The following is a 27,036-nucleotide window of genomic DNA, read 5'->3' as shown; positions in this document are numbered from 1 at the left end:
TTGGTTATAAATTTTTGACCCTTAAATTCTTTTGAGTAGTATATCTTTCTGGAGTCTGTGTCTCTCTTTCTGTGTACTACATGTATGTGGATTTTGTTTCATGCATGTAACAGTTTTACAAAATGTCTGTCTGTCTGCCTGTCTGATTGTGTACTTTTTTTTATCTTTGTTCATGCGACTATTCTTTTTACAGCATTCTTTGTCTTGAGTGTATATATGTTTGTGAGTGTGTCTGTCTGTCCATCCGTCCATCTGTCTGTATTGTGTGGCTTTTTGTTCATGCATGTAGCCATTCATAAAAGATGTCTGTATGTCTACCGGTGTCTGTCTCTCTGTCTACCAGTGTCTGTCTGTCTGACTGTCTGACTGTACTTTGTCTTTTTTCATGCACATAGCAGTTCATACAAGATGTCTGTATGTCTGCCGGTGTCTGTCTCTCTGTCTACCAGTGTCTGTCTGTATGACTGTCTGACTGTACTTTGTTTGTCTTTTTTCATGCACATAGCAGTTCATACAAGATGTCTGTATGTCTGCTGGTGTCTGTCTCTCTGTCTACCAGTGTCTGTCTGTCTGACTGTCTGACTGTACTTTGTTTATCTTTTTTCATGCACATAGCAGTTCATACAAGATGTCTGTATGTCTGCTGGTGTCTGTCTCTCTGTCTACCAGTGTCTGTCTGTCTGACTGTCTGACTGTACTTTGTTTATCTTTTTTCATGCACATAGCAGTTCATACAAGATGTCTGTATGTCTGCTGGTGTCTGTCTCTCTGTCTACCAGTGTCTGTCTGTCTGACTGTCTGACTGTACTTTGTTTGTCTTTTTTCATGCACATAGCAGTTCATACAAGATGTCTGTATGTCTGCTGGTGTCTGTCTCTCTGTCTACCAGTGTCTGTCTGTATGACTGTCTGACTGTACTTTGTTTGTCTTTTTTCATGCACATAGCAGTTCATACAAGATGTCTGTATGTCTGCTGGTGTCTGTCTCTCTGTCTACCAGTGTCTGTCTGTATGACTGTCTGACTGTACTTTGTTTATCTTTTTTCATGCACATAGCAGTTCATACAAGATGTCTGTATGTCTGCTGGTGTCTGTCTCTCTGTCTACCAGTGTCTGTCTGTCTGACTGTCTGACTGTACTTTGTTTATCTTTTTTCATGCACATAGCAGTTCATACAAGATGTCTGTATGTCTGCTGGTGTCTGTCTCTCTGTCTACCAGTGTCTGTCTGTCTGACTGTCTGACTGTACTTTGTTTATCTTTTTTCATGCACATAGCAGTTCATACAAGATGTCTGTATGTCTGCTGGTGTCTGTCTCTCTGTCTACCAGTGTCTGTCTGTCTGACTGTCTGACTGTACTTTGTTTATCTTTTTTCATGCACATAGCAGTTCATACAAGATGTCTTTCTTCACGTTTGGAATGTTTGTTCATACATTTAGCAATTTATACAAAATGCTTTGTCATGGACCTTTAGCTGTGGACTTGTCTGGTTACTTTTCTCACTGTCTGTCTGTTTGCTGTCTGTGTGCCTGCATGTGTGTCTGTCTGTCTGTCTGTCTAAACTGCCTGTCTGTCAGTATTTCTGTCTGTATGTTGGTTAGTGTCTGCAACTGTTTGGGTATACCGGTACTCAGTGCTTTGTCAAACTTCAAAATACTTTTGATTGACCCGTTAAAGGTTTGTGGCTGTTTGGAAGTGTAATCTGAGGGTTAAAAGACAAAAACAATGTGTTGAAGGGAAAACAAAATTATGTTTACTTCCAGGGTTGTACTTAGCTTAGTTGGGAGAGAGGGGAGGGGGGATCTCCTTCTAAACATATGAGGGGAGGGGTGCCTATTTTGGTTTATAATTGCCCATTTTGCCTAGTTTGAGAAGATTCTGTATTGCTATATTCGGGCTCTCAAAGGCTGTGGTATGTGCTGTCCTGTCTGGGATGATGCATATAAAAGATCCCTTGCTACTAATGGAAATAAGTAGCGGTTTTCCTCTCTAAAACTATGTCAGAACTACCAAATGTTTGACATCCAATAGCCAATGATTAATCAGTCATCGTGCTCTAGTGGTGTTGTTATACAAAACACACATTTTTTGCTATGCTGTCATTGTTTTAAACAATAGTCGATAGTTATTATAGGTTAGGTGTGAATTTTGTTAAAGTTTATTTAGTGTGCAAGAAGCTGGTTTTGGTTTTCACTTTTTATTAAAAAAAAATATTATTTTATGACAGCAATAAACATAAGTGTCATAATAATGCTAGCAACGAAAGTAATTATTTATTTCAACTTATTTCCGTGCTTATATCCAATTAAGGTTCAAGCACACTGTCCTGGGCACACACCTCAGCTATCTGGGCTGTCTGTCCAGGACAGTGGGTTAGTTGTTAGTGGTTAGTGAGAGAGAAGAGGGTGAGAGCCGATACCGGGCTGCAAACCCTGTACCTACCAGACATATGTCCGATGGCTTAACCACTACGCCACCGAGGCCGGTCTGTAATTGTATAGAGTATTATATGTATTTATGTTTCAGTTATTTTGGGGTGGATAATATAGAATTACTTTAAAGATTTACAATATTAATATGTAGACCTTTTCATTCTCTAAGCAAAGGTAGTACCTGATGTCATGTAATATATAATGCAGAATGCATTCCTTTTAGTGACGTAACATATATCAGCTGAGAGAAGGAGTGATGTCATGGTACAAAAATAAAATGCAGTGAATTTTATAATAATTATACTAAAATTATAAGTATCATTGAACTAGAAAATATTCTGGCATTTGTCCTTTTGTAGATGGTTTTACTGACACCTGTCTCAAGAAAATCAATCCTTGTAGCTCGCTCCAAAGATTAATTTTCTTAAAAATTGTGTCAGAAAAAGCATAGAAATATGATGATATCATAATGATGGCATTGACAGTTATTATGCTACTGATAGCAATGATGATGAGATAGAAATATGATAATGATGGCATTGACAGTTATTATGCTACTGCTAGCAATGATGATGACATTGACAGTTACTATGCTACTGATAGCAATGATGATGACATAGAAATATGATGATATGATAATGATGGCATTGACAGTTATTATGCTACTGATAGCAATGATGATGACATTGACAGTTACTATGCTACTGATAGTATTGATGATGACATTGACAGTTATTATGCTACTGATAGCAATGATGATGACATTGACAGTTATTACACTACTGATAGCAATAATGATGACATTGACAGTTATTATGCTACTGATAGCATTGATGATGACATTGACAGTTATTATGCTACTGATAGCATTGATCATGACATTGACAGTTATTATGCTACTGATAGCAATGATGATGACATTGACAGTTACTATGCTACTGATAGTATTGATGATGACATTGACAGTTATTATGCTACTGATAGCAATGATGATGACATTGACAGTTATTACACTACTGATAGCAATAATGATGACATTGACAGTTATTATGCTACTGATAGCATTGATGATGACATTGACAGTTATTATGTTACTGATAGCAATGATGATGACATTGACAGTTATTATGCTACTGATAGCAATGATGATGACATAGAAATATGATGATATGATAATGATGACATTGACAGTTATTGTGCTACTGATAGCAATGATGATGACATTGACAGTTATTATGCTACTGATAGCAATGATGATGACATTGACAGTTATTATGCTACTGATAGCAATGATGATGACATAGAAATATGATGATATGATAATAATGACATTGACAGTTATTATGTTACCGATAGCAATGATGATGACATTGACAGTTATTATGCTACTGATAGCAATGTTGATGACATTGACAGTTATTATGCTACTGATAGCAATGATGATGACATAGAAATATAATGATATGATAATGATGCCATTGACAGTTATTATGCTACTGATAGCATTGGTGATGACATAGAAATATGATAATGATGACATTGACAGTTATTATGCTACTGATAGCAATGATGATAACATAGAAATATGATGATATGATAATGATGACATTGACAGTTATTCTGCTGCTATTAATAATGATGACATTGACAGTTATTATGCTACTGATAGCAATGATGATGGCATTGACAGTTATTATGCTACTGATAGCATTGATGATGGCATTGACAGTTATTATGCTACTGATAGCAATGATGATGACATTGACAGTTATTATGCTACTGATAGCAATGATGATGACATAGAAATATGATGATATGATAATGATGACATTGACAGTTATTGTGCTACTGATAGCAATGATGATGACATTGACAGTTATTATGCTACTGATAGCAATGATGATGACATTGACAGTTATTATGCTACTGATAGCAATGATGATAACATAGAAATATGATGATATGATAATAATGACATTGACAGTTATTATGTTACCGATAGCAATGATGATGACATTGACAGTTATTATGCTACTGATAGCAATGTTGATGACATTGACAGTTATTATGCTACTGATAGCAATGATGATGACATAGAAATATAATGATATGATAATGATGCCATTGACAGTTATTATGCTACTGATAGCAGTGATGATGACATAGAAATATGATAATGATGACATTGACCGTTATTATGCTACTGATAGCAATGATGATAACATAGAAATATGATGATATGATAATGATGACATTGACAGTTATTCTGCTGCTATTAATAATGATGACATTGACAGTTATTATGCTACTGATAGCAATGATGATGGCATTGACAGTTATGCTACTGATAGCAATGATGATGACATTGACAGTTATTATGCTACTGATAGCAATGATGATGACATTGACAGTTATTATGCTACTGATAGCAATGATGATGACATTGACAGTTATTATGCTACTGATAGCAATGATGATGACATAGAAATATGATGATATGATAATGATGACATGTACAGTTATGATGATAAGAGATAATTGATGATGATTGATGTTTATTTTCAGAGGACATTGAGTCTTACTCTCTCTTTGCTACTTCGTCATCGAGTGATTCGGACAAGACCAAGTCCAGCAATAAACAGACACCGAACAGTCACATTGAATTACGTACGTCCTGTTAGAAAATTTACTTCATATTGCAACCTTTTCCTGCGTGATAACTACCTCAAACGTTTACAACTAATGGTCTGTGAGGGGCCATTAACAATTATCAACCATGGCCTTTTTAGCAGTCCCCCTGATATATATATATATATATATAAAATCAGAAAGAAATTTTTGGGTATGGCGCTGTGGAATTAAATATTTACAGTGTGTGTGGTGAATGATGTTTTTTTACCATAATTTAAAAAAAAAAAACGAACTACGATTCATATCCCAATATTTGGTGATTTTTGTTGTTGGTAAAATGATTAAATGTATTATCAAATTAGCTGTCACAATCAGCTATCGATCCCTGAAAATGACCGCGATGTGCCACCATTGTTGTCAAGCGAAAATACTGTTAATAAATTGTTTTTAGTGAGTGTCGTGTGCAAAACGGCGAGAAATATGAATTGGGGAATGCACTGTATACAGTGTACAGTATGTCGACTGGTGTGAGGTCGAGCGAGATATCTCGCTTGCAGTAGTCAGAAAGTTAATACTTTTATTCACCACCATCTAAACTCGCTTTGTTAATTCCTTGCACAAGCACTTGATTTGGATTGAATGGTTGTAAAAATATTTAAATTGCGAACAACCATTTAGATAAAACTGCTTTACAATTTTAAAAAATTGTAGCATATCCCTTTTAAATTTGGTATTTGTTGTTACTAAATTGCTGTTCATATTCCATGTGGGTTTGTTTTTGGGTTTTTTTCCACCACGACTGGTACATCAAAGGCCGTGGTATGTGCTATCCTGTCTATGGAATGATGCATATAAAAGATCCCTTGCTGCTAATCGAAAAGAATGGCTCATGAAGTGGCGACTGGATTTCTTTCCTCAATATATTTGTGGTCCTTCACCATATGTCCAACGCCATATAACTGTAAATAAAATGTGTTGAGTGTGTCATTAAATAAAATAAAACATTTTCTTCTTTCCTGTTTTTTTTCTTCAGAATTTTCCGACAACGTTGCCAAATTTTACTGCCGAGTCTTCTTTGCGGAACAATTCCGAAAACTCCGCAAACTCATCTTCCCAGCAGGAGAGGATCTGTAAGTTTAATCCATCACTGAAGTAGAAGTATAATACGTCACTGTGGTTAAACCACTGAGTCTAAGACTGGTAAATATTGGAGGGGTGTGTGATGTTTCTTGTTTTAATCCATCATTGAAGTAGAAGTATAATATGTCACTGTGGTTAAACCACCGAGTCTAAGTAGAAGTATAATACGTCACTGTGGTTAAACCACCGAGTCTAAGTAGAAGTATAATACGTCACTGTGGTTAAACCACCGAGTCTAAGTAGAAGTATAATACGTCACTGTGGTTAAACCACCGAGTCTAAGTAGAAGTATAATACGTCACTGTGGTTAAACCACCGAGTCTAAGTAGAAGTATAATACGTCACTGTGGTTAAACCACCGAGTCAAAGATTGGTAAATACTGGAGGGGGGTGGAGGGTGGTGGTGATGTTTCTTGTTTTAATCCATCATTGAAGTAGAAGTATAATACGTCACTGTGGTTAAACCACCGAGTCAAAGATTGGTAAATACTGGAGGGGGTTGGAGGGGGGTGGTGATGTTTCTTGTTTTAATCCATCATTGAAGTAGAAGTATAATATGTCACTGTGGTTAAACCACTGAGTCTAAGACTGGTAAATACTGGAGGGGGGTGAAGGGGGTGTGTGATGTTTCTTGTTTTAATCCATCATTGAAGTAGAAGTATAATACGTCACTGTGGTTAAACCACTGAGTCTAAGACTGGTAAATACTGGAGGGGGGTGAAGGGGGGGGGGGGTGATGTTTCTTGTTTTTATCCAGCATTGAAGTAGAAGTATAATACGTCACTGTGGTTAAACCACTGAGTCTAAGACTGGTAAATACTGGAGGGGGGTGGGGGGGTGATGTTTCTTGTTTTAATCCATCATTGAAGTAGAAGTATAATACGTCACTGTGGTTAAACCACGGAGTCTAAGACTGGTAAATACTGGAGGGGGGTGGAGGGTGGTGGAGGGGGGTGGTGATGTTTCTTGTTTTAATCCATCATTGAAGTAGAAGTATAATACGTCACTGGTTAAACCATTGAGTCTAAGACTGGTAAATACTGGGTGGGTGGGGGGGGGGGATGAAGGAGGGGGCTGATGTTTCTTGTTTTTATCCACCACTGAGTCTAAGACTGGTAAATACTGGAGGGGGTGAAGGGGTGTGTGTGTGATATTTCTTATTTTAATCCATCCTTGAAGTAGAAGTATAATACATCACTGTGGTTAAACCACTGAGTCTAAGACTGGTAAATACTGGAGGGGGTGAAGGGGTGTGTGTGTGATATTTCTTATTTTAATCCATCCTTGAAGTAGAAGTATAATACATCACTGTGGTTAAACCACTGAGTCTAAGACTGGTAAATACTGGAGGGGGGTGAAGGGGTGTGTGTGTGATATTTCTTATTTTAATCCATCCTTGAAGTAGAAGTATAATACATCACTGTGGTTAAACCACTGAGTCTAAGACTGGTAAATACTGGAGGGGGGTGAAGGGGTGTGTGTGTGTGTGTGTGATGTTTCTTATTTTAATCCATCCTTGAAGTAGAAGTATAATATGTCACTGGTTAAACCACTGAGTCTAAGACTGGTAAATATTGGAGGGGGGTGAAGGGTGTGTGTGATGTTTCTTGTTTTAATCCATCATTGAAGTAGAAGTATAATACGTCACTGTGGTTAAACCACTGAGTCTAAGACCGGTAAATACTGGAGGGGGGTGAAGGGGGGGGGGGGGGTGATGTTTCTTGTTTTTATCCAGCATTGAAGTAGAAGTATAATACATCACACACTGTGGTTAAACCACTGAGTCTAAGACTGGTAAATACTGGAGGGGGGGGGGGGGGTGAAGGGGGGGTGATGTTTCTGGTTAAACCACTGAGTCTAAGACTGGTAAATACTGGGTGGGTGGGGGAGGGGTGAAGGAGGGGGCTGATGTTTCTTGTTTTAATCCATCATTGAAGTAGAAGTATAAAACGTCACTGTAGTTAAACCACTGAGTCTAAGACTGGTAAATACTGGGTGGTGAGGTGGGGTGATGTTTATTGTTTTAATCCATCATTGAAGTAGAAGTATAAAACGTCACTGTAGTTAAACCACTGAGTCTAAGACTGGTAAATACTGGGTGGTGAGGTGGGGTGATGTTTATTGTTTTAATCCATCATTGAAGTAGAAGGTGTCACTGTAGTTAAACCACTGAGTCTAAGACTGGTAAATACTGGGTGGTGAGGTGGGGTGATGTTTATTGTTTTAATCCATCATTGAAGTAGAAGTATAAAACGTCACTGTAGTTAAACCACTGAGTCTAAGACTGGTAAATACTGGGTGGTGAGGTGGGGTGATGTTTATTGTTTTAATCCATCATTGAAGTAGAAGTATAAAACGTCACTGTAGTTAAACCACTGAGTCTAAGACTGGTAAATACTGGGTGGTGAGGTGGGGTGATGTTTATTGTTTTAATCCATCATTGAAGTAGAAGTATAAAACGTCACTGTGTTTAAACCACTGAGTCTAAGACCGGTAAATACTGGAGGGGAGTGAGGGGTGTGTGTGTGTGTGTGTGTGTGTGTGTGTGTGTGTTGTGTGTGTGTGTGTGATGTTTCTTGTTTTAATCCATCATTGAAATAGAAGTATAATATGTCACTGTGGTTAAACGACTGAGTCTAAGACCGGTAAATACTGGAGGGGGGTGAAGGGTGTGTGTGTGATGTTTCTTGTTTTTGTGCCCTGCCGGTCCAACCAGAAGGGACTGTTGGTTTCAGCTCCATATATAGTTTTCCAGACTTTGTTTTACACAATGCCTCAAAATATTGAGCTGAAATTTTGCATATAAGTTTATCATGCAGAGTTGTAGATCAAGGTTCACTTTCATAGGGATTTAATGATTTTTGACAGGGTTTCCTCTGATGACTACCAGTCAGAATTACCAAATGTTTCACATCCAATAGCCGATGATTAATTAATCAATGTGCTCCAGTGGTGTGGTTAAACAAAGCAAAATGTATACATTAGAAAAAACATGTAGCAAACAAATTGTTTTTAAAAAAATATTTAATATGTCCATAACCATTTTTTCAGGTTCATCCGATCTTTAAGCAGATGTAAACCATGGGAAGCCAAGGGAGGCAAATCTGGATCGACATTTTGTAAAACAGACGGTAAGTGTTTTTGCCAGACATTTTAACTTTAGATTTTGAAGGAAATATATATTGTCAGGGCTTCTAGAATGGTTTTAAAATCCACTAGCCATGGGATCAGTGATTTTTTTAATTTACTAGCCACGATTAAACATTCACTAGCCAGCCCTACTTTACATTAAGTTAAAACAATGTTACTAAATAATAGTTATAATCAGATATGTTACCTAAAGAGGGAGATAGAGATTAAAAACACTAACATTGGGGGTTGGGTCAGGATATTCATATTTACAAAATGGACTTCAACATTTGACTCTTTTTTTTTTTTCTCTCTTTTTTTTCACTAGCCATTGGGCATGGCAGTAGTAGTTATTTACTAGCCCAACATTGAATATCACTAGCCATAGGAGTGGGGCTACCATAATCTAGAAGCCCTGCACTGGCCGTCGGGCATGGCAGTAGTAGTTATTTACTAGCCCAACATTGAATATCACTAGCTATGGGAGTGGGGCTACCATAATCAAGAAACCCTACACTAGCTGTCAGGCATGGCAGTAGTAGTTATTTACTAGCCCAACTTTGAATATCACTAGCCATAGGAGTGGGGCTACCATAATCTAGAAGCCCTGATTAAGTTTTATGTGTGTCATATTACAGTGAATATCACTAGCCATGGGAGTAGGGCTACCATAATCTAGAGGCCCTGATTAAGTTTTATGTGTGTCATATTACAGTGAATATCACTAGCCATGGGAGTAGGGCTACCATAATCTAGAAGCCCTGATTAAGTTTTATGTGTGTCATATTACAGTGAATATCACTAGCCATGGGAGTAGGGCTACCATAATCTAGAAGCCCTGATTAAGTTTTATGTGTGTCATATTACAGTGAATATCACTAGCCATGGGAGTAGGGCTACCATAATCTAGAAGCCCTGATTAAGTTTTATGTGTGTCATATTACAGTGAATATCACTAGCCGTGGGAGTAGGGCTACCATAATCTAGAAGCCCTGGTTAAGTTTTATGTGTGTCATATTACAGTGAATATCACTAGCCATGGGAGTGGGGCTACCATAATCTAGAGGCCCTGATTAAGTTTTATGTGTGTCATATTACAGTGAATATCACTAGCCATGGGAGTAGGGCTACCATAATCTAGAAGCCCTGGTTAAGTTTTATGTGTGTCATATTACAGTGAATATCACTAGCCATGGGAGTAGGGCTACCATAATCTAGAAGCCCTGATTAAGTTTTATGTGTGTCATATTACAGTGAACATCACTAGCCATGGGAGTAGGGCTACCATAATCTAGAAGGCCTGATTAAGTTTTATGTGTGTCATATTACAGTGAACATCACTAGCCATGGGAGTAGGGCTACCATAATCTAGAAGGCCTGATTAAGTTTTATGTGTGTCATATTACAGTGAATATCACTAGCCATGGGAGTAGGGCTACCATAATCTAGAAGGCCTGATTAAGTTTTATGTGTGTCATATTACAGTGAATATCACTAGCCATGGGAGTAGGGCTACCATAATCTAGAAGCCCTGATTAAGTTTTATGTGTGTCATATTACAGTGAATATCACTAGCCATGGGAGTAGGGCTACCATAATCTAGAAGCCCTGATTAAGTTTTATGTGTGTCATATTACAGTGAATATCACTAGCCATGGGAGTAGGGCTACCATAATCTAGAAGGCCTGATTAAGTTTTATGTGTGTCATATTACAGTGAATATCACTAGCCATGGGAGTAGGGCTACCATAATCTAGAAGGCCTGATTAAGTTTTATGTGTGTCATATTACATTGAATATCACTAGCCATGGGAGTAGGGCTACCATAATCTAGAAGCCCTGATTAAGTTTTATGTGTGTCATATTACATTGAATATCACTAGCCGTGGGCGTGAAGCTATCATAATCTAGAAGGCCTGGTTAAGTTTTATGTGTGTAATTTTACACTGAACATCACTAGCTATGGGAGTAGGGCTACCATAATCTAGAAGCCCTGGTTAAGTTTTATGTGTGTAATTTTACAGTGAATATCACTAGCTATGGGAGTAGGGCTACCATAATCTAGAAGCCCTGATTAAGTTTTATGTGTGTCATATTACAGTGAATATCACTAGCCATGGGAGTAGGGCTACCATAATCTAGAAGGCCTGATTAAGTTTTATGTGTGTCATATTACAGTGAATATCACTAGCCATGGGAGTGGGGCTACCATAATCTAGAAGCCCTGATAAAGTTTTATGTGTGTCATATTACAGTGAATATCACTAGCCATGGGAGTGGGGCTACCATAATCTAGAAGCCCTGATTAAGTTTTATGTGTGTCATATTACAGTGAATATCACTAGCCATGGGAGTAGGGCTACCATAATCTAGAAGGCCCTGATTAAGTTTTATGTGTGTCATATTACAGTGAACATCACTAGCCATGGGAGTAGGGCTACCATAATCTAGAAGGCCTGATTAAGTTTTATGTGTGTCATATTACAGTGAATATCACTAGCCATGGGAGTAGGGCTACCATAATCTAGAAGGCCTGGTTAAGTTTTATGTGTGTCATATTACAGTGAATATCACTAGCCATGGGAGTAGGGCTACCATAATCTAGAAGGCCTGATTAAGTTTTATGTGTGTCATATTACAGTGAACATCACTAGCCATGGGAGTAGGGCTACCATAATCTAGAAGCCCTGATTAAGTTTTATGTGTGTCATATTACAGTGAATATCACTAGCCATGGGAGTAGGGCTACCATAATCTAGAAGCCCTGATTAAGTTTTATGTGTGTCATATTACAGTGAATATCACTAGCCATGGGAGTAGGGCTACCATAATCTAGAAGCCCTGATTAAGTTTTATGTGTGTCATATTACAGTGAATATCACTAGCCGTGGGAGTAGGGCTACCATAATCTAGAAGCCCTGATTAAGTTTTATGTGTGTCATATTACAGTGAATATCACTAGCCATGGGAGTAGGGCTACCATAATCTAGAAGCCCTGGTTAAGTTTTATGTGTGTCATATTACAGTGAATATCACTAGCCGTGGGAGTAGGGCTACCATAATCTAGAAGCCCTGATTAAGTTTTATGTGTGTCATATTACAGTGAATATCACTAGCTATGGGAGTAGGGCTACCATAATCTAGAAGCCCTGGTTAAGTTTTATGTGTGTCATATTACAGTGAATATCACTAGCCGTGGGAGTGGGGCTACCATAATCTAGAAGCCCTGATTAAGTTTTATGTGTGTCATATTACAGTGAATATCACTAGCCATGGGAGTAGGGCTACCATAATCTAGAGGCCCTGATTAAGTTTTATGTGTGTCATATTACAGTGAATATCACTAGCCGTGGGAGTGGGGCTACCATAATCTAGAAGCCCTGATTAAGTTTTATGTGTGTCATATTACAGTGAATATCACTAGCCGTGGGAGTAGGGCTACCATAATCTAGAAGCCCTGGTTAAGTTTTATGTGTGTCATATTACAGTGAATATCACTAGCCGTGGGAGTAGGGCTACCATAATCTAGAAGCCCTGATTAAGTTTTATGTGTGTCATATTACAGTGAATATCACTAGCCGTGGGAGTAGGGCTACCATAATCTAGAAGCCCTGGTTAAGTTTTATGTGTGTCATATTACAGTGAATATCACTAGCCGTGGGAGTAGGGCTACCATAATCTAGAAGCCCTGATTAAGTTTTATGTGTGTCATATTACAGTGAATATCACTAGCCATGGGAGTAGGGCTACCATAATCTAGAAGCCCTGATTAAGTTTTATGTGTGTCATATTACAGTGAATATCACTAGCCGTGGGAGTGGGGCTACCATAATCTAGAAGCCCTGATTAAGTTTTATGTGTGTAATTTTACAGTGAATATCACTAGCCGTGGGAGTGGGGTTACCATAATCTAGAAGCCCTGATTAAGTTTTATGTGTGTCATATTACAGTGAATATCACTAGCCGTGGGAGTGGGGCTACCATAATCTAGAAGCCCTGATTAAGTTTTATGTGTGTCATATTACAGTGAATATCACTAGCCGTGGGAGTAGGGCTACCATAATCTAGAAGCCCTGATAAAGTTTTATGTGTGTCATATTACAGTGAATATCACTAGCCGTGGGAGTGGGGCTACCATAATCTAGAAGCCCTGATTAAGTTTTATGTGTGTCATATTACAGTGAATATCACTAGCCATGGGAGTAGGGCTACCATAATCTAGAAGGCCTGATTAAGTTTTATGTGTGTCATATTACAGTGAATATCACTAGCCGTGGGAGTGGGGCTACCATAATCTAGAAGCCCTGATTAAGTTTTATGTGTGTCATATTACAGTGAATATCACTAGCCATGGGAGTAGGGCTACCATAATCTAGAAGCCCTGATTAAGTTTTATGTGTGTCATATTACAGTGAACATCACTAGCCATGGGAGTAGGGCTACCATAATCTAGAAGGCCTGATTAAGTTTTATGTGTGTCATATTACAGTGAACATCACTAGCCATGGGAGTAGGGCTACCATAATCTAGAAGGCCTGATTAAGTTTTATGTGTGTCATATTACAGTGAATATCACTAGCCATGGGAGTAGGGCTACCATAATCTAGAAGGCCTGATTAAGTTTTATGTGTGTCATATTACAGTGAACATCACTAGCCATGGGAGTAGGGCTACCATAATCTAGAAGGCCTGATTAAGTTTTATGTGTGTCATATTACAGTGAACATCACTAGCCATGGGAGTAGGGCTACCATAATCTAGAAGCCCTGATTAAGTTTTATGTGTGTCATATTACAGTGAATATCACTAGCCATGGGAGTAGGGCTACCATAATCTAGAAGCCCTGATTAAGTTTTATGTGTGTCATATTACAGTGAATATCACTAGCCGTGGGAGTAGGGCTACCATAATCTAGAAGCCCTGATTAAGTTTTATGTGTGTCATATTACAGTGAATATCACTAGCCATGGGAGTAGGGCTACCATAATCTAGAAGCCCTGGTTAAGTTTTATGTGTGTCATATTACAGTGAATATCACTAGCCGTGGGAGTAGGGCTACCATAATCTAGAAGCCCTGATTAAGTTTTATGTGTGTCATATTACAGTGAATATCACTAGCCATGGGAGTAGGGCTACCATAATCTAGAAGCCCTGGTTAAGTTTTATGTGTGTCATATTACAGTGAATATCACTAGCCGTGGGAGTAGGGCTACCATAATCTAGAAGCCCTGATTAAGTTTTATGTGTGTCATATTACAGTGAATATCACTAGCCATGGGAGTAGGGCTACCATAATCTAGAAGCCCTGATTAAGTTTTATGTGTGTCATATTACAGTGAATATCACTAGCCGTGGGAGTAGGGCTACCATAATCTAGAAGCCCTGATTAAGTTTTATGTGTGTCATATTACAGTGAATATCACTAGCCGTGGGAGTAGGGCTACCATAATCTAGAAGCCCTGGTTAAGTTTTATGTGTGTCATATTACAGTGAATATCACTAGCCGTGGGAGTAGGGCTACCATAATCTAGAAGCCCTGATTAAGTTTTATGTGTGTCATATTACAGTGAATATCACTAGCCGTGGGAGTAGGGCTACCATAATCTAGAAGCCCTGGTTAAGTTTTATGTGTGTCATATTACAGTGAATATCACTAGCCGTGGGAGTAGGGCTACCATAATCTAGAAGCCCTGATTAAGTTTTATGTGTGTCATATTACAGTGAATATCACTAGCCATGGGAGTAGGGCTACCATAATCTAGAAGCCCTGATTAAGTTTTATGTGTGTCATATTACAGTGAATATCACTAGCCGTGGGAGTGGGGCTACCATAATCTAGAAGCCCTGATTAAGTTTTATGTGTGTCATATTACAGTGAATATCACTAGCCGTGGGAGTGGGGCTACCATAATCTAGAAGCCCTGATTAAGTTTTATGTGTGTCATATTACAGTGAATATCACTAGCCGTGGGAGTGGGGCTACCATAATCTAGAAGCCCTGATTAAGTTTTATGTGTGTCATATTACAGTGAATATCACTAGCCGTGGGAGTAGGGCTACCATAATCTAGAAGCCCTGATTAAGTTTTATGTGTGTCATATTACAGTGAATATCACTAGCCGTGGGAGTAGGGCTACCATAATCTAGAAGCCCTGATTAAGTTTTATGTGTGTCATATTACAGTGAATATCACTAGCCATGGGAGTAGGGCTACCATAATCTAGAAGCCTGGTTAAGTTTTATGTGTGTCATATTACAGTGAATATCACTAGCCGTGGGAGTAGGGCTACCATAATCTAGAAGCCCTGATTAAGTTTTATGTGTGTCATATTACAGTGAATATCACTAGCCATGGGAGTAGGGCTACCATAATCTAGAAGGCCTGATTAAGTTTTATGTGTGTCATATTACAGTGAATATCACTAGCCATGGGAGTAGGGCTACCATAATCTAGAAGCCCTGATTAAGTTTTATGTGTGTCATATTACAGTGAATATCACTAGCCATGGGAGTAGGGCTACCATAATCTAGAAGCCCTGATTAAGTTTTATGTGTGTCATATTACAGTGAATATCACTAGCCATGGGAGTAGGGCTACCATAATCTAGAAGCCCTGATTAAGTTTTATGTGTGTCATATTACAGTGAATATCACTAGCCATGGGAGTAGGGCTACCATAATCTAGAAGGCCTGGTTAAGTTTTATGTGTGTCATATTACAGTGAATATCACTAGCCGTGGGAGTAGGGCTACCATAATCTAGAAGCCCTGATTAAGTTTTTAAAATCCACATGTATATGTGTCATTTTAATATTAAAAAGTTAGAGTGTTTATATTTATCAGAACACATATCTGGTTGTTAGTGTTGGGGGGGAGGGGTTAGAGTGTGGGATTTATGTTTTTTTGTTATTTATTTTTATAAAAAGAATTAAACACATTCTGTCTTATAAACATTGTTAAAATTGAATTTGTTTTGCCACAGAAATGTTTTTTTTCTTCCAGCATGTTGCACAGCAGGAGCTTGTGTATATTTTAACAGTTATTATTATTAAATACAGATGATCGATTTATTCTAAAGCAAATGTCCAACATGGAAATAGAATCGTTTGAGAAGTTCGGTCCAGAATATTTCAAATACATTTCCAAGGCTTATACCGAAAAGGTAAGTAGTTTTTAAAATAATGAAGTACTAGTAGATTCTTTATTTTTACTACATCCACTTGCCTTCATTATGCTTTATTTATTTGCTGGTGTCCAGTATAAGGCAAAAAAAATGTGTATTTCGGTGGTGTAGTGGTTAAACATTGAACTTAAAATTAAAACTGTTACGTACTGGGTTCATGTCTAACATGATGTCAGACATGGTGCCTAACATGATGCCTAACATGGTGTCAGACATGGTGCCAAACATGGTGCCTAACGTGGTGCCAAACGTGGTGCCTAATGTGATGCCTAACATGATGCCTAACATGATGCCTAACATGATTCTAGTACCTGCTCCAACATGATGCAATGATTGATTTTTCATTTTAGCGCCAGCTCCAACTCAGAGTGAGTGCCCCGCTCGGCTCAATGGGTAGGTGTAAGTGAGTGCCCCGCTCGGCTCAATGGGTAGGTGTAAGGCCACATACACAAGAGTGTCACTAACTTCACGGGTGCCATTATGGGTGTGTCTCCTGAGTGTATGACACCCCCCCCCCCCCCCATGGGGAATGATTTCATGGCACCCAGGGCTCGGGTGATACCGAGATAGCTCAACTGACAGCAAGCGAGAAGCACAGACCTGTCAAGTAGTCCCATACCGACATGGAAATACTGCAGCTAACCATTTGCTTTGACAGATGTTCTGAGATTGAAGTTTACGAGGTGATATTTTGTTTTATTCAGAAGCCGACCGCTTTGACAGATGTTCTGAGATTGGAGTTTACGAGGTGATATTTTGTTTTATTCAGAAGCCGACCGCTTTGACAGATGTTCTGAGATTGAAGTTTACGAGGTGATATTTTGTTTTATTCAGAAACCGACCGCTTTGACAGATGTTCTGAGATTGAAGTTTACGAGGTGATATTTTGTTTTATTCAGAAGCCGACCGCTTTGACAGATGTTCTGAGATTGAAGTTTACGAGGTGATATTTTGTTTTATTCAGAACCGACCGCTTTGACAGATGTTCTGAGATTGAAGTTTACGAGGTGATATTTTGTTTTATTCAGAAGCCGACCGCTTTGACAGATGTTCTGAGATTGGAGTTTACGAGGTGATATTTTGTTTTATTCAGAAGCCGACCGCTTTGACAGATGTTCTGAGATTGAAGTTTACGAGGTGATATTTTGTTTTATTCAGAAGCCGACCGCTTTGACAGATGTTCTGAGATTGAAGTTTACGAGGTGATATTTTGTTTTGTTTCAGAAACCGACCGCTTTGACAGATGTTCTGAGATTGAAGTTTACGAGGTGATATTTTGTTTTATTCAGAAAGTTTACCGACCGCTTTGACAGATGTTCTGAGATTGAAGTTTACGAGGTGATATTTTGTTTTATTCAGAAACCGACCGCTTTGACAGATGTTCTGAGATTGAAGTTTACGAGGTGATATTTTGTTTTATTCAGAAGCCGACCGCTTTGGCAAAGATTCTAGGTGTTTATCGGATCGGATTCCGCAACACTCAGACCAACACAGCACTCAAACAGGATCTGCTGGTGATGGAAAATCTCTTCTACAACCGAAGAATTGCTCAGGTCTGTTGTAGTCTCATCATTTAGTAATGCAAAATACAAACACACCTACAGTTTTAATAAACTCACAATCTGACCTCCACATATTATAACATTAACTAATACAAAATACAAACACAACTACAGTTTTAATAAACTCACAATTTTACCTCACCATATTATAACATCATTTACTAATGCAAAATACAAACACAACTACAGTTTTAATAAACTCACAATCTGACCTCCACATATTATAACATTAACTAATACAAAATACAAACACAACTACAGTTTTAATAAACTCACAATTTTACCTCACCATATTATAACATCATTTACTAATGCAAAATACAAACACAACTACAGTTTTAATAAACTCATAAACTTGCCTCACCATATTCCTAACATTGTCTTTCTATTCAGTTAGTCTCAAAATGTATATACAGGTAGTGGCGTACCTACGTAAAATGGCAAACACTGAAATTGTGCCCTTGTCCAAACATCTGACACCCATCTGATAGATGACATCTGACTTTATAGAAACTGCTCAGTGGTGCCCACCCCCCTTCAAGTGGTGCCCCTCCCCCCTTCAAATGGTGTCCTGGGCACATGCCATAGCTGCCATACACTAGGTACGCCACTGTATACAAGACAGGACAACTGTTAAAAGTGTAAAAGTAATTCGATGAACCAAACAGCTGAGTAAGGAAGAAGGAAATGTTTTATTTAACGATGCACTCGAACACATTTTATTTATGGTTATATGGTGTCAGACATATGGTTAAGGACCACACACAGATATTGAGAGAGGAAACCCGCTGTTGCCACTTCATGGGCTACTCTTTCCAATTAGCAGCAAGGGATGTTTTATATGCACCATCCCACAGACAGGATAGCACATACCACGGCCTTTGATATGCTGGTTGTGATGCATATGGGCCCACCGACGCGGATCGATCCCAGACCAACCGCGCATCAACCGAATGCTTTACCACTGAGCTACATCTTGCCCCTCAGCAACTGAGAGTTCTTGAGTGTCTGGATAATTTCCACAGCACTGCAGTGGGTTTCAGTGAGTAACGATTGACATCTGGTAACCGATGATTAATAAATCAATATGCTCTGGTGTACGAATGAGCTGAATATTGTGTTTGAATGTTTCAGAAATACGACTTAAAGGGATCACTGAGAAATCGTCTGATCAACACGTCGGGGAAACGATACGAAGACCTTGTACACCTTGACGAGAATCTACTCAAACGTATATATAGATCTCTAATTGTTTTACTTACCTGATATTTAGTTTACACCCAACACTGAATTGTATAAACACTCCTTCAGATATTCCAGTGTTGAAACATGGAATACAATCCCAGACTCTATTAAAAAAAGTGTATCCTTGTATCCAGTGTAACAACACTGGCTCTTGGTAATGTTCAGTAAAATCTTTACTCAGGAGTCTGTCCATTTAAATTATATTTGTTTATGATTATATCAAGTTGTGATAACATTTGTTTGTATATGTAAACAAAATTGTATTAATTATGTATGCATCATGGGTATTTACTTTATAGTTTCGATGCATTTAATGAAGAATAATTATGTTGTGTTTTGTTATTACATTGTTTATTTCATTATATGTTGAGTAATAATATTTAATACTTAATAGACAGAAGGCCACAAGGGAGATTAGTGTACTACTATTTGTGTAACCTTCTTTAAATAAAGATTATTATTATTATTATTATCTGCCCCTTATCCAAATTGGCCAGCATGAATCCATTGACTGTTCTGTTAAACAGTATTGTACTGATTAGCTTTCTAAGTATTTGAGTTTGAATTACCTCCCTTTCTTCTACATTTGCAATTTTTTCATTTTGTAGTTTGAGCCATAATGTTCGGTGGAGAGAATCTGCTCCAAAATGTCCTTATCTTATTAGTGATTTGAATTACGTCCATTTTAACTACAATATTACGTCCAGCTTAGAATTACCTCCCTTACCATTTAGTAGGTCATTTGTCAAGCAACTCTGCCTTATATGGGATAAAAATATATGGCATGCTGGTTCCAGTTATCCAGTTGATTTCTAGAAATATATTCACACATAAAACAAAAAATCAAGCAACTACTGATATTATTAATATTATTAATATATTGAAACCTATGGCATAAATAAATGGGGGGGGGGGGGAGGAGGGGAGGGCAGAACGTAGTTCAGTGGTAAAACCGTTTGCTTGATGTGCAGTCAGTGTGGGATTGGTCACCATTGGTGGGCCCAATGGGTTATTTCTTGTTCCAGCCAGTGTACTAAAGGCATCAAAGACTGGTATGTGTTATCCTGTCTGTGGGATGGTGCATATAAAAGATCCCTTACTGCTAATGGAAAAATGTAGCAAGTTTTCTTTCTAAGACTCTATGTCAAAATTACCAAATGTTTGACATCCAATAGCCGATGATTAGTTAATCAATGTGCTCTAGTGGTGTCGTTAAACAAAACAAAAAACTTCTAACTTTAAATAATTGTGATCTATGACCATAAATTCAAGAGTAATTTAAAATGAAACTATAAATTTTGTAATATTTTATTATATTGATTTCCGTCGTTTTGTTTCGATTCCCCCCTCTACATGCATCTGTACTTGAAGAGTAATTAAAAAGAAGAAACACCCTGTACTTTGTAATATTTAATTGTATAGATTTCTGTTTTGTGTTTCAGCAAGTGTCAATTCGTCCCTCTACATGCATCCATACTCTAAAAATAATTTAAAAGAAGTAATTCTGAAACTTTGTAATATTTGTTTTGTGTTTCAGTGAGTGTTGATTCCCTGCTCTACATGTGTCCATACTCAAAGAATCATTTAAAATGAAACTATAAACTTTGTAATATTTGATTGTACAGATTTCTATTATTTTGTGTTTCAGTAAGTGTTGAATCGCCTAAACTGTAATATTTTGTTATATATATTTCTGTTATTTTGTGTTTCAGTGAGTGTTGATTCCCCGCTGTATATGCGCCCGTACTCGAAGGCTGTTCTGAAGACAGCCATCGACAGTGACTCGGACTTCCTGTCAGCAAACCTCATCATGGATTACTCCCTCCTCGTCGGTCTCGACGAAACCAAGAAGGAACTTGTTGTTGGAATCATTGGTTAGTTTCATAAGTGTACAAGACAGGAAGAAGGAAATCTTTTATTTAACGACGCACTCAACACATTTTATTTATGGTTATATGGCATGAGACATATGGTTAAGGACCACACAGATATTGAGAGAGGAAACCCGCTGTCGCCACTTCATGGGCTACACTTTTTGAATAGCAGCAAGGGATCTTTTATATGCGCCATCCCATAGACTGGATAGTACATACGACGGCCTTTGTTACACCAGTAGTGGAGCACTGGCTGGAAAGAGAAATAGCCCAATGGGTCCACCGACAGGGATCGATCCCAGACCGCGCGCTTTACCACTAGGCTACGTCTCGCCCAATGGGTCCACCGATGTGCGAGACGGGTCAGGGGGGACAACCGCTCTCCCAGTGCTGAAGAAAATAATCAATTTGGGCAAAAAGTATGGAGACATTCGGGCCAAATGAGCTGGCCTGAAACCTTTTCATCATATATTTCCACCATTCAACGTACAATATTATTTGTAATCCATGTAAAAATACATATTTATTTGTTTGCAACCCTATGTAGCTTTTTGGCAGTATTGTTAATATGAATAAATGTTGCTATCCAGATTCGGCCATTTTCGATGAATTTTTTGGCAAAAATCAGCCTGTCCACCCCCTACAAACATGAGAGCCTATACGCCTATGGTTAGGTTTTTTTAGTTTTGATTTGGTTTAATTTGTCACTGTCTTCTTTTTATACGTCCATCTATGATGGGTCGTATTATGGTATGACGTTATCTGTCCGTCCATCCATCCTTCTGTTAACTTTTTCTTGTCCGGACCATATCTTGCATACAGATGCATACAGGACCATCAAACCTCACATATAGGAACAACTTGGGATGGTGGTGTGTTGTGTACTATTACTAGGTCACTGTGACCTACTTTTCACGGTCTACTGCACATAACAGTAAATCCTTGTCTGGACCATATCTTGCATACAGATGGATACAGGACCATCAAACCTCACATGTAAGAGCAACTTGGGATAGCAGTGTGTCACATTCTATTACTAGGTCACTGTGACCTACTTTTCACGGTCTATTGCACATAACTGTAAATCCTTGTCTGGACCATGTCTTGCATACAGGACCATCAAACCACACATGTAGGAACAACTTGGGATGGTGATTGGTCCAAAACAAACTCTTCATCCATCCCATTGCAAAAATTTCACATAATTAGACTTGAATCATACCCGTAACATATTCATTAATATAGATATGGTTTTCCATCAAACTCCTGATGGGCGTATCATGTACCTCACCAGTACTCTTGTTTATATTTATTCTTTGTTGAGTTCCTTTTCATTGCTATTTTTTAAATTATAATTTTATTCTCATCATTTGTTTATTTATATCTATTTATTCATTTTATTTTATATGATTTATGTCATTTTTATTTATTGATTTGATTTGTGAATTTTTATTTATGCATTTATCAAAGAAGTCTGTGGTAGGCAGTCATTTATCAAAGAAGTCTATGGCAGGCAGTTATCAAAGAAGTCTATTTTAGGTAGACATTTATCAAAGAAGTCTGTGGTAGGCAGTCATTTATCAAAGAAGTCTATGGTAGGCAGTCATTTATCAAAGAAGTCTATGGTAGGCAGACATTTATCAAAGAAGTCTATGGTAGGCAGTCATTTATCAAAGAAGTCTATGGTAGGCAGTCCTTTATCAAAGAAGTCTGTGGTAGGCAGACATTTATCAAAGAAGTCTATGGTAGGCAGTCATTTATCAAAGAAGTCTATGGTAGGCAGTCCTTTATCAAAGACGTCTATGGTAGGCAGACATTTATCAAAGAAGTCTATGGTAGGCAGTCATTTATCAAAGAAGTCTATGGTAGGCAGTCCTTTATCAAAGACGTCTATGGTAGGCAGACATTTATCAAAGAAGTCTATGGTAGGCAGTCATTTATCAAAGAAGTCTATGGTAGGCAGTCATTTATCAAAGAAGTCTATGGTAGGCAGTCCTTTATCAAAGAAGTCTGTGGTAGGCAGACATTTATCAAAGAAGTCTATGGTAGGCAGTCATTTATCAAAGAAGTCTATGGTAGGCAGTCCTTTATCAAAGACGTCTATGGTAGGCAGACATTTATCAAAGAAGTCTATGGTAGGCAGTCATTTATCAAAGAAGTCTATGGTAGGCAGTCCTTTATCAAAGACATCTATGGTAGGCAGGCATTTATCAAAGAAGTCTATGGTAGGCAGTCATTTATCAAAGAAGTCTATGATAGGCAGTCATTTATCAAAGAAGTCTATGGTAGGCAGACATTTAATTAAGTGGACTTCGTGTATTGTATTTTCAGATTACATTCGAACTTTCACGTGGGACAAGAAACTGGAAATGGTTGTCAAGTCACAGATCTCCATGATAGGAGGACAAGGTTTGTTGAAACGGAGGGAAATTTAAATCCATTGAGTTCACGATTGTCTGTTATTTCTTTTACATTCATCAGATATGAAGAAACAAAAATCATACATAAATTGTGTGAATCGGCGAATTATAATTATATTTGAATCATACTTGCTAATAATAACAGTAAACGTGTATATTGTATTTTTATTTTTATTTTTTGTTCTTAAACAATAACGCTCGGTAAGACAAAGTAGCAATGAGATATGACATTCCCTGACAACGTTATTTTTACGTTCATCGAGAAATGAACCAACTCCTGTTCCTACGGCCGGACCAATGGGATGACGTTACGTTTTAATGAATGTAGCAGAAACTTAATTATAGTCTTTTAACAATATTATTCATTCTCTTGTTTCTCTTTGATCTTCAGTACTTACCATGCCAGTCATCTATCCATAACATATATATATTTTTTATCTTGTTCTTACTCGTTATGTTCTTTATGATACTTGTTTCTAGGTAAGATGCCCACAGTAGTGTCCCCCCAGCTGTACCGTGGTCGTTTCCTCGAGGCCATGGATCGCTACTTCCTACACGTACCTGACGAATGGAGCGGATTGGATTCTGGTAAACATTAAAAACTAAATACAGTGAGATCTATCTAAACCAGACACCCTTGAGACCAAGTGAAAAGTCTGGTTTTACGGGACATCTAGTTTAGAGAGGTTTTGTTCTGTACTAATATTTGAAAAGGGACCGTGAAACATCCAATTTTGAGGGAATTCTGGTTTACTGAGTGTCCAGTTTTGAGGGAATTCTGGTTTACTGAGTGTCCAGTTTTGAGGGAATTTTGGTTTACTGAGTGTCCAGTTTTGAGGGAATTCTGGTTTACTGAGTGTCCAGTTTTGAGGGAATTCTGGTTTACTGAGTGTCCGGTTTAGAGGGAATTCTGGTTTACGGAGTCCAGTTTTAAGGGGTTTCTGGTTTACTGAGTGTCCGGTTTTGAGGGAATTCTGGTTTACTGAGTGTCCGGTTTAGAGGGAATTCTGGTTTACTGAGTGTCCGGTTTTGAGGGAATTCTGGTTTACTGAGTGTCCAGTTTAGAGGGAATTCTGGTTTACTGAGTGTCTGGTTTTGAGGGAATTCCAGTTTGCTGAGTGTCCAGTTTTGAGGGAATTCTGGTTTACTGAGAGTCCGGTTTAGAGGGAATTCTGGTTTACTGAGTGTCCGGTTTTGAGGGAATTCTGGTTTACTGAGTGTCCAGTTTAGAGGGAATTCTGGTTTACTGAGTGTCTGGTCTTGAGGGAATTCCGGTTTGCGGAGTGTCTGGTTTTGAGGGAATTCCGGTTTGCTGAGTCCGGTTTTTAGGGAATTCCGGTTTGCTGAGTGTCCGGTTTTGAGGGAATTCCGGTTTGCTGAGTGTCTGGTTTTGAGGGAATTCAGGTTTGCTGAGAGTCCGTCTGAGGGAATGCCTGATGTGCGAGAAATGTAGGATTGATCCCCATTGGGCTATTTTTCTCGTTCCAGCCAGTGCTCCACAGCTGGTGTAGCAAAGGCTGTGGTATGTACTATCCTGTCTGTGGGATGATTTATATAAAATATCCCTTGGTACTTATTGAAAAGTGTATCTCAGGGAGTGGCAGCAGCAGATTTCCTCTCAGTATTCCTAGAGTACTGGATTTTTTTTATGGATATAGATAGATTTTTTGCGAGATTTGAAGGGTAAATTGTACTGACTTTTTAAAATATTTTTTTAGTTTTAATGCAGTCATAAAAATCACTCTTTCAATCAATTCCTCATGCCAAAATTACACTGGAAAATGTGGTAATTTCTCTCTGTATGATGTCTAGTTCAAAAGTTAAACCGATCGGAAATCCAACATGGCCTCCAAGATGGCCACCAAATGGATTCCTTTTGGACAATAATTTGTGATGAGAATATGAACATTGGTTTACTAGACACCTTGAGAATAAAAAAAAAAGTAAGTTACAAAATTACATCAACTAAACGTTTTTCACATATTTATCCGAATGTTTTTTTTCATCTGTTATTATTGTAGAATTGAGGTGGTTTTTTTATTTTGTTTTTCATTTCAGACTTTTCTCAGCAGAGCGAGAGAAAAGACTCAAAAGATGACCTGGAATCCTCTACTCTGAAGAGTTGACAGCAATACACACCTATCTGATCAACTGAGATGTTTTTAAAACTTGTGATAAACATATGTATGCCAAATGTGTGTATAGAAATGAAACTTAGGAGGTGAAAATCAGTCAGATACTTTTTAAAATTCTGGATTTTAGAATTACCCCATAACTGTTCTTGGATTTTAGTGCCAACCGAAAATTGTTACCAGTACTGTCTTTTTCGTTCATTTTTATCTGTGAAAACTGCTTTGACTGTAATTTATACATCGCTGAGTGTCTTGAGACACCAGAATAGAAACCTGTACTTTATTTTCATAATTTATATTTAGATAAATAATTTGAAAGACTGGAGTAGAAATCCATTATGAAGACTTAGACATGTAGAAATGACTCTTCTTTTACAGTTGATTCTATGTAGTTAGTGACAGAAACACTAGAGAAGAAACCTGTGATTAAGAAATACATCTATAAAAATAATTTATAAATAGTTGAGTGAAATACAGACACCTGTTATCAATGAGCATGTGTGTGATTTGTGTGCTCTGTGTGTGTGTGTGCGCGCATGTGTGTGTGTGTGTGTGTGCATATGCATGCATGCATGTGTGTGTGTGTGTGTGTGTGTGTGTGTGTGTGTGTGTGTGCTGTGTGTGTTGAGTGTGGTTATATGTAAAGTGAAACTCCTCTAAACCGGACAACCTTGTGACCAACAAAAACGTCTGACTTAAAGAGGTATCCGGTTTAGAAAGGTTACGTTCTGTGGTTTTTAAAAAAGGATTTTTTGAGGGAATTAAGGTTTACAGAGGGTCCGGTTTTGAGAGGTATGTAATACTATGTATGTTTATTTGTAGAAAAAAGTTCCTGTGCAGCAAGTAAAATGGCCTTAAACTAGTTATAAAAATTGTAAATGATTACATTTTGTGATTTCCGGATACACTCATAATGTTTATGAATGACCTATAAATAATTTTAATGAAAACAATTTGATTTTTTCTTTATTACTGTTAATCATATACCTTGTGCAATACTGTACATGGACAGGAACTTTTTCTGTGAGTTGAATATTAAAGGTGTTAAATCAGAGCTGTATAGTGGATATATAGAGATTATTATACGAGCTTGTGTGTCATACTGATTTTATGCAATGGGTGTCAGGATTCTTGTATTGCCCGAGCGAAAGCGAGAGTAATATATAAATACTGACACAAGTTTTGTAAAATCAGTACGACTCGCATGTGAGTGTAATAATTTCTTTATTATCCATTTTATTATTGTTATTTTTTTTAATGAATAACAAGGACTGTCTCAAAATGTTTCA

General features: G+C 37.9%; 1 protein-coding gene across 3 annotated transcripts in view; it reads left to right on the top strand.

Moving 5' to 3' along the window:
• The window catches only part of LOC121387428 (1-phosphatidylinositol 3-phosphate 5-kinase-like), a 126,458-nt gene extending 99,761 nt beyond the window's left edge, over positions 1-26,697 (top strand). For 2 of the 3 annotated variants that reach the window (XM_041518540.1, XM_041518539.1), the window contains 10 exons: positions 4,998-5,099; positions 6,097-6,193; positions 9,255-9,334; positions 16,390-16,493; positions 17,939-18,067; positions 19,211-19,307; positions 21,034-21,195; positions 23,527-23,604; positions 24,096-24,203; positions 25,674-26,697. In XM_041518540.1, coding sequence (XP_041374474.1) covers positions 4,998-5,099; positions 6,097-6,193; positions 9,255-9,334; positions 16,390-16,493; positions 17,939-18,067; positions 19,211-19,307; positions 21,034-21,195; positions 23,527-23,604; positions 24,096-24,203; positions 25,674-25,741 — 1,025 coding nt within the window. In that variant the 3' untranslated portion in view covers positions 25,742-26,697. Of the gene's footprint in view, positions 1-4,997; positions 5,100-6,096; positions 6,194-9,254; positions 9,335-16,389; positions 16,494-17,938; positions 18,068-19,210; positions 19,308-21,033; positions 21,196-23,526; positions 23,605-24,095; positions 24,204-25,673 lie in introns of those variants that run through there. The other variant, XR_005959818.1, reaches the window with a different exon arrangement.
• The last annotated feature ends 339 nt before the right edge of the window (positions 26,698-27,036 follow it).

The sequence above is a fragment of the Gigantopelta aegis genome, chromosome 13 (assembly GCF_016097555.1).
Source record: "Gigantopelta aegis isolate Gae_Host chromosome 13, Gae_host_genome, whole genome shotgun sequence".
NCBI lineage: Eukaryota > Metazoa > Mollusca > Gastropoda > Neomphalida > Peltospiridae > Gigantopelta > Gigantopelta aegis.
Note: the sequence above shows the minus strand (reverse complement) of the source record. Positions and strands in the feature narration are given on the sequence as shown.